The 15,616-nt window shown below is 37.8% G+C and overlaps 1 protein-coding gene across 1 annotated transcript; it reads right to left on the bottom strand.

Annotated features, from left to right (window-relative positions):
- Positions 1 to 2,473: 2,473 nt before the first annotated feature.
- On the bottom strand, positions 2,474 to 14,542 carry LOC120981493 (embryonic protein UVS.2-like). The gene is made up of 13 exons (XM_040411031.1): positions 14,277 to 14,542; positions 13,336 to 13,504; positions 10,767 to 10,794; positions 9,075 to 9,140; positions 7,051 to 7,185; positions 6,844 to 6,961; positions 5,803 to 5,981; positions 5,513 to 5,594; positions 5,242 to 5,369; positions 5,041 to 5,156; positions 3,723 to 3,948; positions 2,979 to 3,097; positions 2,474 to 2,719 (listed from the first exon to the last, which is right to left on the bottom strand). The coding sequence occupies exons 1-13, from the start codon at positions 14,540 to 14,542 to the stop codon at positions 2,474 to 2,476; spliced, it is 1,878 nt and encodes a 625-aa protein (XP_040266965.1).
- Positions 14,543 to 15,616: the final 1,074 nt, after the last annotated feature.

Below are 15,616 nucleotides of genomic sequence, written 5' to 3'. Positions count from 1 at the left end.
CTGAACCTCTATAGGCCTGCAGTAAATATATCTTTGCACAAAATGGCTGTATTTCAAATTGCTGAATCAAACCCCTGGGGGAATCTCACACGCACTGAATCAGTGTAGGCCTGAATTAAAGGAAGGGCAAAATAATCAGTGACGTCAACATAAATTTACTGCTGACACCCACTCCACTCTATCAGGGGGGTTCTACTTGTATAAGTGTTTAATAGAACAGGTTCTGTAGAAATCTATGTGGAATCAGCTGACAACGGTGTAAAATGAGTGCGCTTTTTCACACTATATTAGGATCTTGGGCCTTTGCACTTTTCTTTATACCTGGCGCTAGCATTGATCTGTAAGACTGAGTTCACACTTGAGTTATTTAGTCAGTTTTGGCCCCATGAAGTGTGAAGAGCGATGCCTGTCACCTGCGTGTCATACTAACTCACAGTATTGTTTCACTACCACAGCAGACTCCTTATACGTATTTCTGCAAGGAACAGTGTTTTACACCACTATACAGGCTCTCTGCAGCCAGGAAATAGCTGTTTTTAATGAGATTCACCACACATAAATTTGGATCGAATCAAATATTTTTAGGAAGATTCCGTGAACCGACCAAATTGAATTTTTGAAAAATTCGCTCATCTCTAATATCACACATACAGTATTAGTACACTTAAAATAACTGTATATTTACCATTATAGATGATGCAATTAGAAACTTTATTAGCAAGACTTTTTTTTAGAAGGCATGTATATAATGGACAGAGAAGTCATATGAATTGTCTATACACTACCATTAAGTACAATTTTCTAAAGTAAAAGAAAGTCGAGAACATCACTTAGATATAACTTCAGTGAGGAGGTAGAATAAACTAGTAACACTGCACTGTATTCCGGTGTCTGATGATTTCCAGTTACACTGCAGAGAAAAAGTCATTGATTAAAAAACAAATAAAAATGTCAAATTCAATTCACTGTATTCATTGCTATTACCAAAAGAAAAGAAATGAAGTGATAAGAAAATTATAATTTTTTATTATTATTATTTCTAGCACAATGGGGTTTGTCTGATTATATAAAGCATAGTTTTAAAAATCAGACATAAAAGAGGAATGGGATGCCATCAGGACCCTCATCTATTAGCCAGTGTAAAACAGTTCAAATCATATTTTTCTGGATTCAGTTATTACACAGAAAGCCCACTGTATTCAATAAAAACTGTAATGCTTCTTAGCAGCCGTGGAATAGAAAATTGAACATTGTTTACTGTATTACCTCACATTTAACAGCAAATCATTGGAGGTCCCAGCAATGGCTCAAAATGTGATGAGATTACTGCATGAAGTCCTGGGGACCTCTACACAGGCCGATTTTTTGGAATAAAAAAAAAATTGCTTGTAGGGTGATCACATCTTTCACGTACAGTACTTGGCAGCACATGGTCGTGTATAAACTGGGGATGTGCTGCCAACAATGTGAAAACTGAATGCGGGGCAAACAATGATAGTAGCAATCATTTATTCCCTACTAGGTGTGTCTCGGGTTGTTAAGAAGGCAGTGTTGAGCAACTTGCATAGCATCAATTCTTGCATGTTTGGACAGGAGTTGCCTAATGGAAGAACCCTAACGAAGGATAGGCAAAGAAAAATATAATTTTAAAGAAGCCATCCATGTCTATATTCATATAGATTAACAAAGAAGGATCCTCTGTGCAGGATTCTCATTTCTTGACCATAATGGGGAGCTTTTGCAAAAACATCCGTATGTCTGGGGGATCTGTTTATCCTGCATCACACAGACAAGCCCTTCAATTAATGGGTATTGTGTAATTCTCAATATGTCCTATGGTCAGAGTTGGACTAGGACTCCTTGAGCTGACCAGGGAAAAACCATTATCGGGGCCAAACCCTCATAACACCAATAAATTCAAATAGGTTTTGATTCAAGGAAGTAGACCCTAGTGTGAATTTATTGTCGCTAAAGGCAGACAATGGACTTTCAATGGACTTTTGAGGCCCATTATAGTATGACAGCTCGGGCCCACTGAAATTTCCTCTGGACCAGTCTGATACTGTCTATGGTGGCACTACAGAGAAACTAAACACTTACTGTTAGGTTTCCCTACTTATTATAGCTAATTGTAGAGGAATGTTTTGTGATTTGCATCTTATCAAGTGAGACTTCAAACAAGTAGACATTGTCCAAAGAGAACATCCTCTATAATTTCTTCTAAAAAGAACTACATGACATATCATGCTGGTTGACTAGATCATGATCTTTCCTGAAGATAACATTATGATGATTGCATGACTGTACTTTTAGGGCACCTTCACATTCTGCAGATTTTGTTGCAGGCTAAAAATCTGTTCAATTCATTTAAATAAAATGTAAACTCTATTCAGGTGCATGAAATTGTTTTTCAATCTGCAGCATGTGAAGGCATTCTTATAGTCCACCTATAGGTATAATGTCCTGTCAATTGTTAAGAAAATATAAAGACAAGGCTGTAGTACTCACCAAATTTATATGATGCCTGGAAGCCTCTAAACTGATCTCTGCCATCACTAACAAATCTCAGCCACAGTGAATTGCCTTTAGAGGTAAAGGAAGGGATTTTATAGTTCCCACAGAATGGACCCTTCCAGGTGGACCCATCCAGGATCTCTAAATAGTCATAGAGGCAGTACTGACTACTCTCTGTCTGAAAATCAGTAACCATGAAGGAAATCTGTAAAGAGCAAAAGTGTAGATTGTAATATCATATCACAAGGTGATCAGACGCCAACATTTTTCATATAATTTGTATTTATAAAATTATCATTTCTGTATTTAGTAAAAATCATGTAGAAATATTTCATAAAATTATGACGCTGATATGATTTTCTAAATATAGATAAAAATAAAGAGAGAAATTCTAGGATAACTGAAATAATACAAAAATATATATTTTAGGGGAAGCTTTGGACAAGTTGAAAAGAATACTTTACCTTCTTTCCAACAGGAGCTGTAATGGTGTAGATGCAATTCATGTTTGGGCCGTAGGAATTGGGGTAACCAGGGGATGTAAAGTTTCTTTCCGGTGCATAGAATGCTCCTCCACATTGCACTGTGGAAAATATAGTTTAATATCGTTATTGAAGTAGAATATTCATACACAAATTATTTTATATTTGGTTGTCCATTCCGTTTAAAATGGTAGTCTAAAGAATAAAAAGAGAAATAAATGTAAAACAATATTTGATTTTAGCTGTTGAGAATTTGGAGCCTTTTTCAGAAAAACTCAGCCCCATAAAAAATACTTTGTAGCTAAAACTTTACAATGGTACTTAAAGATTTCAGAGATACCCTTTTAGATGTTATTTGGTTCAGTGGGTCCATAAATGCTACTTTTAAACATCACATATTTTAAATTGTGTATCTCAAAGTATCCATAGATAAGTGATATAGTCATTGTAGTCATGTGTGGGTAATAATGAGTTGACCGCTAAAAAATGATCTTCAAAGAAGAGGAAGAAGTTCTATATGATTACTTAGTGATAGCTGCATAATTTGGCTTAATATAGCTTGTGGCATGGAAAAAAAATTACTAAAACTTCTAAAAAAATTTTACAAATAAACTTAATTCATACATTAGGCCATTTTCTGATTAAGTATCCACTTTAAGTTTTAAAATTAAAAGTTACAAACAATATACCAAGATAAACTATAAACTCTAGAAAGTATTAGTGTACCTGAGCTGTATGTGGCTTTAAAGCCTACTCCAGCAACACTGCTGTCACTGGAAAACTCAACCAGTAACTGGTTAGTAGAGGCAATAATTTGAGGAATCAACCCAGTCCCACAAGTTCTGTCCAACAACAGGGAATCTTTCTTAGTGGGACCATCATAAATCCTAATATAGTCAGATATACAATTGGGGGACGACTGGACATCAAAGGCAACAAAGTTCAATGTAACCTAAAGAAATAATGAAAAGAAAGAACGATCAAACCAGTTGTGTGAGTCAACACCAATATTAATAACGAAGAGCTATTTAACCTAATTGTAGATAGACCACAATGACCCGATGGCTGTTGATTCGTCAAAGCAATGAAACTTTAACGTGTTAAAGCAGGGATCAGCAACCTCTGGCACTCCAGATGTTCTGAAACTACAACTCCCAGAAAGCTTCAGTCACTTCTATGGGAGTTGTGGGAACAGCCAAGCATTTTTGCATGCTGGGAGTTGAAGGTTCACAGTAGCTAGAATGCTAAAGGTTGTTATAACATCGAGGTAAAGAAACACAAACATCATGAAAGTTGGAAAACTAATGTTATAGTGAGGGGTCTTTAAAAAAATTAAACACATCTATAGATTCAAATAATGACATAGGATTAGTTGATGCTAAAACTACTCATAAAAGGACAATAGCTGCTAATTTAATAAAATTTGGTGCTCTGTTCACACAAATTATTAATTTCAGGTCCTAATAAAATAGAATCAAACCGACTCCAAAGTGCCTGATATGGCATGGTTGTGTATAACACTCTGTGGTCTCCTAATACTGTATCAAATCTCTTTCAAGCTCTTGAAGGCCAAGACAGCATTAGAAATGTCAAATTGATGGTGACATACAAGACTTTGGGTAAATGGATGTTAGCCAGTAATATCAAGCATAATGCTTTATTTTTTTTATTTTTATTAAGCAATGTATTCTATTTTGAGATCAGATATCTTTTTTCTCTGTCTTCTGTCCTGTACAATGATGGCCACCATTTTGAGCGAGCCATCCAAAATAGATAGCTTAGAAAATGTTTCTATTCTCCTGAACACAGATGTTCTGGGAAATTTGTTATGATCGATTCCCTCATCTCTACTAATAACTGTTGGATAATTCATTTTGTAACTTAACATCAATGATTATTCCAGACTGTGGACGGCCATTTATCATGGTATAAAATCTTCTTCCTGGTATACTAGACATTGAATATATAGAGGAAAAATGGTCTTATGTCAAAAAATAAGGAGCTTTGGTTATTTGTCAATAGTTGTGCATTTTCACTACGGTACCTGATCTGATGGTGTTCTGATCAGCCAAACACAGCTGGCATTATTCGGGTAGGCTGATGGGTAGTTGGCAGAGGTTAGACTTCCATTCTTTTCATTAAGTAAATAAGCACAGGCATCTGAAAGGGGAAACACAACTTAATCAATGACTGTGATGGATCTTGTATGTAACTTTTTGAAATCTGTAGAGCTGCAAGAGCTTACTGCATTGATACAACCGGTTGATTTTAGAGACATCTAGAACACTCAGTCCATCTATTTGCCCAATTGGGATGTTTGGGACCGGTATGGTCACAATGGTGGGTTGTCCTGAAGTGTTTGAGAAAGCGAAACTATCCAAAAAATAGAAATATTAAGGTAGAAACATCAACATTTTACAGTATCATACATCATAGAAAAGGATATTCCAGAATTTAACTTTAGTCTTTATAGTTGCCATGTATTTTACCAACAAGTAATGAGCTAATGACCTTACCTGTCATAATGCATCACTGATTTATAGTCATACTCAAGACCAAGGTTGTTGGTGTTTTGTTTATAAAAATTCATAACGTGACCTACAAGACAAAGAATCTCTATAAGGCTTTGTCCATGTGTGTTGAATTTCATTTACAGAATTGATTCTGCACCTAATTCCATGTGAAATCTGCATCCAATGCAGGTAAAGGAAGTTTCCACAACCCTGTTCACATGTATCACAAAATTTATATCTGCTAAGCAAAAAAAAAAATATGTAAAATAATAAAAAAAACATGAGGAAATTACCTGGTGCTATGTACTGGTACATGATGGTGACATAGTTATCCCGGTCACTCCTTGTATGCTCATGGTAGAACCCCAGGGCATGGTTTAGCTCATGCTGTATAATTCCTCTGTACATACAGCCACCCATATCTAGTGCAACCATCTGACCTCCACCTATCCGGCCCACATATGATGCACATCTGAATATAAATAGGACATTATTATTATTTGTAATAGTATCAACAGATTTGTCAAAAGAATAATAAAGCATAAGAAAAACATCAACGTAATTACTGATATTCTGATTCACATCAAATAAACTTATTGGTTCCCTCTATAACAGTGCTACAATTAGGTGTAATTGTGGTTAATATTGAGGGATGGAACATCTCATCAGCTTTTAACACAGAGGCTCACAAACCGTGTTGTAGGGTAATACATTCATGACTATGTGCAAATACAAACCATAGTTGACTTCTATTATTTTACTGATAACTTCATAGGTCGTCAGCAGTAAATTTCAGTTTCCTTCAGCTTAGTTAATATATTCTTAACTGTGACTAAATCTAGCCATCTAATAGGATGAGGAAAATTGGATCAGCTCACTCATTCCTCTAAAAATCCAGTCAATTTGATGCATGGACTAGCTGGGCTGGCTTACTACAATGGATCTTTTATACAGTATATATTTCATGCCTGGTGTGTCATTACGGACACACAATAATAATAGAAATCTGGTCTCTACTTACATGTTTTGAGTCTACCTTTACTGTTAATATCTAAAAGGTATACTTGAAATGTTTAAAATCCATGATCAAAGACCATATTTTAAACACTGCTATTGTGCGCCCAAGGTGAAATACCAATGTTAAGACTGAAATAATAAGACTCCATTATGGAATTCACTTTTTAGTTAGTATAGGTAAACCAAGCTTCACACACAATAGTAGATATGGATTTCCATTTCTTCACTTGTTTCACACTAATAATCATAGATTACAATATTATACAGACACTTTTAGTAAATTAAACTTGAAAAAAGCCTTTAATACTAGAACCTACCCATTTGAAGTCATAATATTGAGGTAGTCATTCTCCGTTGTCCGAGGCACAAACCTCACACAGGTAAGGGTTTCAAATTCCTCCATTGATGTCTTAAACAAGTTGAGGTTCCCAATACCTGGGGTTAAAATAACAATTATACAATGATGAATCTACCATCAAACAGTTAGGGTGGCCAAGTTAGATATGACATGAAAAAAAACTTACTATAATTGGAGGCAAACGAATAAGGCACATTGACCGTCCCATTGGCAGATTTGGGCCACAAGCACCCTGTGCAGGATGTAGCGCTGCGTCCAGTTGTTTCCAACATGTCACCTTGATGTAAGTTTATGTCATTTTCTAAATTAAGAAGATGGTGACATTTTAAATGCAGTATATACCTTTACTTTACAAATCAAATATCCAGGTCACTTTGTTGTCTAATCTAGACTTTTAGACCCATGGACAACACAGAAAGATGAGTCAATGGTTGAACACAAAGTTCAACTTTTTCTATAAAGTACAGTAAGATTGAAAATTTATAATAGAACTTGTATCATTCCGTTACTGATTCCGTTATATGTTTAGTTTCTAACAACTACTCCATACAGAGATATTCTCTCAACATATTCTCAATTAGGTCCATTAATATGCTCTTCTTGTTTTTAATATACAATATAGTTAAAACATAAAATATATATATATGATGGTGAAAAGAACCAATTTACTTTGAAAGACTGTTTTGCAATCATCTTAGGTGGATACTTTGTGATGATCGTAAATTACAGCCTAAATTATACTTCATAGATATATTTAGAATTCTGTCGGCTTCAGAGCCAAACTATTGCCTGTTTATTTAGTGTTTCTGTAATGATTTGTTTGGAGACTTAAGGTTTGTGTGGTCCCATTGCATTTTACATAGTGACATATGAATACTGCATTTTATCAGGTTGTAGAACCCATCCAGGTGACAAATTCACTGAAGTTGTAGCAGGTCTACACAGGGATGCACCACCAATGTTGCCAGGTGAGGCCTCAGGCAGCACCAGGTAGGGGCAAGAGGGGGGCAGCGGAGGGGACATGGGCAATGATTGCTTTCATTGTGGCAAATGGGTTAGGTTAACAAATTGACATTAGGGGGGCCCTGTTTCAGTTTTTGCCTCAGGCAACGGAAATACTAGGTTCACCCCTGGGTCTACAGTGACCAGATCCATGCACTAAAACAATGGCTGGTGCTCTGTAGTTCCAGCAATACCTTCCACTACCATATCCACTATAGCTATCGCAGGCTTGTTGTGTGTTCGACCCCCTAGGATAGGTCATCAATATTATAAAGTGCCAAAAACCCTCTTAAGGTTCCGTATCAGTTTTAAAATTATTTTCCCATTTAGTATGTACTGGTGACTGGTATTTTCCCTTCCTATCTGCATAACCGTACATTTATCAATGTTAAACCTCTTTGATTCCATCTCTGCCTAATCCTATACCTTATCTTCCAGATTCATCTGTAGCAGTATAGTGTCCTCTTTTATCTTAATTACTTTACACACTTAGTTGTCTTCTATAACAATTGATGTTTTACTATGCAGTCCCTCTATGAGATCTTATATAAATATAGTAAAAAGAATAGGACCCGATTCTAACCCCTGTGGTACCCATATAGTAATTGTGACCTCTCCAATATTAAACCCTTTGGTACCCATATAATAATTGTGACCTCTAATAAACTAACCTGTGTGGTACCCATTTAGTAATAGTGACCTCTACAATACTAACCTCTGTGGAACCCATGTAGTAATAGTGACCTCTCCAATACTAACCTCTGTGGTACCTATATAATAATAGTGACCTCTACAATACCAACCTCTGTGGTACCCTGATGTTAATGATAATCTCTTCAATGCTAACCCCTGTGGTACCCCACTTTTGACATGACAGCTAAGTAATGGACATGGCCATTGCAGGGGTCAGTGCAAATTGATTGATGTACTAATGTATAACATTAATTATCTATTTATGGCACAAGTCCCTTGTAATTGGTGGACATTCTCTTTAAGCACATGATTCTTGTAACAATGAAATGATTATGGCTTTCCCCATGTCAAATACACTATAGAAATTATAAAACAACAACAGACTAATTATATTAGAGGGTTTTCTTTAAAAAACATTCTAAAATTATTTCTTAATGTAAATGCGTAATGTCTATAACTCATGACTTTTATTGACCAGGGAACATAAGCTGTTACCTTTGTTGACCTTGATTATCTTGGCAAAGGTTCCTTCAGGTTCTTCTGATGCCTTAGAATCTGTATCTAAAAGCATGTATATAATAAAGGAATCATGTCATGTATTTATCAGCAATGTATAATATTACTATTCGTTATAATTCTTATATCAATTAGAATACTGCCACTCAATAAAATCTCAGAATTAGAATTTTCTTATTCTGTATTACAATTTATATCAATAGGATTTGAAGTTCAACTTCCTAACAGTCTGTGATTTATCGTTCTATTATTTTCCCCATTTGTTATTTGACTAATAAAGTCACAGAAAAAAAAACCCTAAATAATCTGTGACTTTAAGACGTAACTGAAAAATTGGAAAAATAATAGAAATATAAATCCACGAATGTAAGAGTGTTATACATCCAATCCCTTTGAAATTCATTATAATACACAATAAGACACTTCAGCTTTTATTGAAGATAAATTACCAGATTGATTAAACTTGACCTCATCTTACCCGGGCCTGATTTTGAAATTTTCTTGATCACATTTAATGTATTTTCTGTTGATTGTAAATGAGAGTATATTGATGAGTAAAACAAGAAATAAAAAATAAATATTGAGTTCTCATGGGCAGAATAAAGATAATTTTTTGTGCAATTTGCAATATAGTTCTTTTTGGCCAGCCAGGATCAATTAGCCTATACTGCGCAAGCGCTGAGATTGAATCTAATAAGCATGAAACTACAGGGTCAGGCTAAAAGAAGATTCAGAAGCCTGGTCTTGGCTTCTGAAATCAATCTGCAGGCAGGATGTTATAGAGTAGGAGCGTCTGAGCAGATTGGTCGGAAAGGATTTACCAAAATTTGTAAATTATTATTTTAATTCTCTGCTTTGAGCTCATTAGCCAAGTGGTCAGTCATATCAGTGACTGAGAACCTTCCCTGTATAAGTGTGTATACCGAGATACCAATTACCAATAGGACCATCCACATAGCTACTAAACTCAGAATGAGCAGATATTTAAATTAGAGATAATTAAAACAATTTGTTAGAATAGAAATTTGATCAGAATTATTATTTTTTTGATTCAGTAGAATCAGAATTTCTTCAAATTCATTTGTGTAAACTTTTGAGACAGAGACATTTTCCAGACATTTTAAAACATGTTTGATCTAAGTAAATATGATTTGTACCAGAATCAAAATTCTTAGTCTGTTCTAACAAATTTAACCAAAACAAAATTTAGGAAAATCGCTTATCTCTAATTTAAATGAATGAATGAGAAGTGATGCTGAATCTTTAACAAAAAACTATAGTTCATTTCTATGCAACTAAAGTTTTTGGAGCAGTGTGGGTGAGGCGACTTCTTTCGTTGCATTTGACTTACCCTGTGTCATCGCTAACCACTCTGAAGACTTAGGGCTTGTCAATTGGACAAGAGAAGGCAACACTGGGAGGTATTACTGATGAAGCAATAATGTACTGAACTGAAAGGCTCCGCCCAAAGTGCACCAAAAACCTTATCTTTATACAAACGAAAATAACCATCTCTCAGGGTTAGGCAATCTGTTTTTTATAAGAAATGCCTGAGTATGTTTTAAGAATTGTATGATACCAATAAAACTAATACCAGACTCTAAAGACACACTTGAAGAATAGTGGTACAGACACTGAAGTATAGCCCAAATAAAGCTGAGGAGCTCTTACCATATTCCTTTAATCCAGGTATGGACAGCTAGAGAAGAAACACATGCAGTCATTAGTAACACTACAATTCCAATCATGAAAAATATTTTTTTTCCATTAATATAATAGTATAAAAAGAACTCCATCTGAATGGGGTTAATTTGACAGCAATCCATAGATTTCTGCTAAATCCTTCCATAGGAATGGGACAGTCAAATATGTTTCTTTTGTCCTTCTAACATGTGCAGAGACTGTCAGGACATCTGAGAAGATACAAATTTTACTGGAGACATAAGAAATGACCTTACCTGTAATGATGGGGATAGAGGAACACTCGTCACGGATCCCACCACAAAAAGCAGGAGAAGAACAGAAATCTTCTCAGCCATGTTACTGAGAGATAGCTACAATATTGGAAGATTGTTTTCTTGTCTAGATTAGTGCTCAATGTATATGCCTTATATACCTGTAAATTATAGACCTCTACCAATCACAAAGCAGAACAAAACATATCTGTAATGGTCAAAATAACAGCCTGAAGCCCATAACAGGTTTAGAATCATCTCTGTGTGTGACCACCAGGTGACTACCATGGAGATGCTTTTCAATTTGTTCAGGCATTTCAGTAAGTTTTCATGGTGTAATTGTTATGCCATTGATAATTTTGTGCATGACTGTCATACCTTAAAAAAAAAATCTAAACCTATTTTTTTACACCTGATTACTAACATTTAAGATTTAATGTTTTTTTTTTTATATAGTTAGATTTGCAACCTCTACTTGGGAGGGCAACTATATCATTAACTTCTGTAGGGAATTCTAAAAAACAGACAGATTTATCATAGAGTTGAATATGGCTCAGTTATTAGCACAAATATAGAAATAAGTTAAAGCAGCACTTACAGGAAAAGATATTCACCTAGTGGTGGTGCCAGCAGTGATGAGTACCAGCCTGTAGTACCCCCGTTATTGAGAAAGCAAAAGAGAAACCGCAGCACTCTGTAGTTGTTTGCTTTGTTCTTGATATTCAGTGGTATTTTGTATCATTTATATTATGATGGAGTTGCTAGTGAATTTAAATTTAAAATTTATAGTGAGAGGAATAGACCTGCATGTCCTCTTAAAACAGCTGTTTGTAGGAGTGCCGGGTGTTGTACCCCCGTCGTTTAGATTTTGATGACCTCTCCTGATGATAGATCATCAATATTTATGGCCTACACAACCCCTTTAATGTCACTCCAATAATTATTAGTTTTGCTTTCCTCATTTATGTTTTCATTTTGAGTCATAAGTGATAACGTGATGTGCTAGGCCGAAATCCGTGTTGGTGCATCTATAAGCAGTTCAAGTGTTGGTGTGAAGATGAGGGGAAAATAATTGCATAGTAGGCTGACAACTTCTATTTTACACTAGAGAGAGCATTTTCCTGAATCTGGAAATTGTACTACACTTCCCTGTCTTTAAGTTCCAGAAAACAGATTTTCAAACTGTTCCATACTTTGTGTGACTGCATACACTTAGGCCCAAAAATGTCAGGAATACGAAAGGATTCCAAATGAAAGACCTAGATCCAGAATGTGGGTAGTAGCAGCATAAGTAGTAGTAATAGTCCAAGGTTATCACCGCTGGTTTTGGAAAAGCGCAACATTACCCCTTCCTTGTAGGGCTCCTTCCTTTTTCCTAAGGCCTCTTTCACACGGCCGTTTTTTTTTTCCATTTTGCGGGCCGTTTTTTGCGGTCCGTATACGGTCCATATACGGAACCATTGATTTCAATGGTTCCGCAAAAAAAACGGAATGTACTCCGTATGCATTCCGTTTCCGTATTTCCGTTTTTCCGTTCCGTTTTAACATAGAACATGTCCTATATTTGGCCGCAAATCACGTTCCGTGGCTCCATTAAAGTCTATGGGTTCGCAAAAAAACGCAATGCATACGGAAGTGCATCTGTATGTCTTCCGTATCCGTTCCGTTTTTTGCGGATCGATCTATTGAAAATGTTATGCCCAGCCCAATTTTTTCTATGAAATTACTGTATACTGTATTTGCCATACGGAAAAACGGAACGGAAAAACGGAACGGAAACGGAAACACAACGGAAACAAAAAACGGAACAACGGATCTGTTTAAAACGGACAGCAAAACACTGAAAAAGACATACTGTCGTGTGAAAGAGGCCTAAGAAGTAACAAATAAACCCCACCACTCCCTATAGCAGACAGTCAAGAGAGTCTTCCTGCTAATGGCTTGTCTTCGAGCAGTCATCATTTGGGCTGTACTGAGAAAGAGGTTCAGGAGGAGGCTAGGGACCCATGCATAGCTGTGTTGACAGTAATAATAGTGGCACCTGTATCCACAAAATTGGCGTTATGGGCAGAAACAGTGGCAGTCAGGGCAAATTCATAGCAGGGGAGGGGGCAAAAAAGAGCACATCATGATATCTCACAGTCTGATAAAAGTGGCAGGGATGGTGTGGACTCTGAATGTGTGCTTGACAAGACCTGGGAGTCGGATAGAGATGCTGAGGAGACAACATCAGAGGAGGAGGGAGATGGTGACAGCCCCGGCAATAAAGTGTAGACCCAATGTACCTTGCAAAGAACAGCCAGGCCCATGTCTGTTTTAGGATCCGGCGATGCCACTGACACTGTGGACTCGTTAGGCCCAAAACATGCCAAAGCTAAGATAAGCTCAGCTGCTTCTAGATCTGTGTGAGTAACTTCTGTATAGCATTTTTCTCCCCAAGGTAGAGTCCAAGATCTGCAGGAATAAAATAAGCTCTAGGCATGCCAATAAAATCACAGATAACGGAGCTCTATTGCAGTAAATTGCAGCAAACTGACCAGCATTCCCATTGAGAACAAGTCTGTCCTCCTTCTCCTGTTCCTCTTTGTTGAACCCAACCCGCATCCCCAAGCAATACACTGCCCTTGTCACCAGTTTCTTCTCATCATGCTAATATTCCTTCTCGTCCTTGTCCTCCGCTTCATCGTGAGACCTCTATAACGGCCAAGTTTGCCCATGAAAACACTTTTCTAAACCAGCAATTAGCTTGTATACAAGCCAAAGCACCACCTGACCACATTGCTGGTGGTGCAGCTGCTGCCATACCATTGTAGCAGTGCCTTGTACTCTCACGTGGAGGAGAATCCGGCAGGTCTTTGTGGTTTTTGTTGTGCGGCAACCTGGACTCCGCGGTTGACACCAGGAGCAGCTCTTACAGGCAAAGACACACAGTATTTCATTCCTGGCCCACTGCGTCAATGTTTTTTGTGGGAGGGGAGAAGCAGCACCCCATGCAACATGGCCATGTCTTTTTGACAGCCGCCCATGATTATATCAGGCTGGCTCCCACAGCAGGTACTTATCTGCCATCTGCCCCTCCTCCATGGACAAGCTCCTGTCGTTAACAGCAGCAAAGACCCCTCATCCTTCTTCCTGTCAAATGTGTTAAGTCAAGTGTTACCATGTAGCGATACAGATTAACAGTTGATAATGCACATCGACCAGCAACCATCCCACTTGCTGTCACCTAGCAGACTCCAACTGGGCAAGGTGGTCAGCGACAATGGCCGTAACATGGCTGATCTGTACTTGGAGGGGAAATAACACATGTTCCCGACATGGCTTATTAAAAAGGTTCACTGGGTTGCGCAAAATCCAAGCAATTTCCAAGACAATGTCCCTCTGTTTAGCCATTCTCATTTGGCGAGGAACACTCTCCTGACTTGCAGTGAGAGATGGGTCTGCAATTACATGACTCAATCTGCGATGTTCCAACTCTCTGGAATTCAACATTGCTCAAGCTACATCATCTGTATGAGAAGCAGAAAACCGTGAACAATGTTGTCATGCACTGGACTGCTTCAGAAGGGGGCATGTGTTGTTTCCAGTTTGGAAGTGGCAGCTTTTGCCATTTATGCAGCTCTTCATCCCCCTCATATGCACCTTAGAACATACGCTAATGCTCATGCAGCAGAGAGCAATGGAGGAAGAAGAGCTAATGCATCTTTCTGTCCATCCTATAGCTGTCGGGGTCCCACAAGGAGAAACTCCCATGGAGGAGGAAGAAGAAGATGAGGAAAGGAGCGGTTACTGGAGGAGTAATCGGAGTCGAAGGAGAAAGAGGTTGATGATGGTGATATTGGCCACAAAACTCAATTGTCTAAGTTTGGGGCAGAGTTGGAAAGAGCTGGCTCTTTTAGCACACTGGCAAGAATGTTGAGCTGAATAGTCACTTGCTTGCTACTGTGACAGGCATATTTTTGACATCAAGCTGTCTGGTGTTTACTGGATAGCCATGACTTTATATCCTTAATATTAAAGCAAAATGGGGGAACGTTTTTCTCCATATGACAGGGATGCCAAATTATGCTATAACTAGGAATCACTGTGTATGAAGCTTGCCATATCTTTTGTCATGCAGACTCCTGCCACTAACATGTCTTAAAGGGTGGCCCCTTTCCGCACTCTAGAGTCACCCCCACCCCCACCCTCTGACGGCCACAAGTAGCAGAAGTCACAGAAGCAGTAGCAGCACCAGCAGCCTGTTCAGTCTTCTCAACATAGTTTTTTTTTCCTGTGCCACATCAGGCTGAGGCTAATCAGCAAGCTGAGACCTCTTGCCTGAGCTACAAATGTAAGGCCTAACTACACACTGGCCTGTCTCCGGTGCATACACTGTTCCCTGACCCCATGTATGTCTGGGCAGGCAGACTGAAACAGTGGCCTGAACTGGCATGGCACACTCTTCCTTCTGGCTATCCTCCAGTGTCATCCCAGAGAGGGTTTTCAGTGCCGCAGGATGTGTGGTGACACCGAAACGGACCGTTGTCCTCCACCACTGACCAAAACATCACTATTCTCAACATG

The sequence above is a fragment of the Bufo bufo genome, chromosome 11, assembly GCF_905171765.1.
Source record: "Bufo bufo chromosome 11, aBufBuf1.1, whole genome shotgun sequence".
NCBI lineage: Eukaryota > Metazoa > Chordata > Amphibia > Anura > Bufonidae > Bufo > Bufo bufo.
Note: the sequence above shows the minus strand (reverse complement) of the source record. Positions and strands in the feature narration are given on the sequence as shown.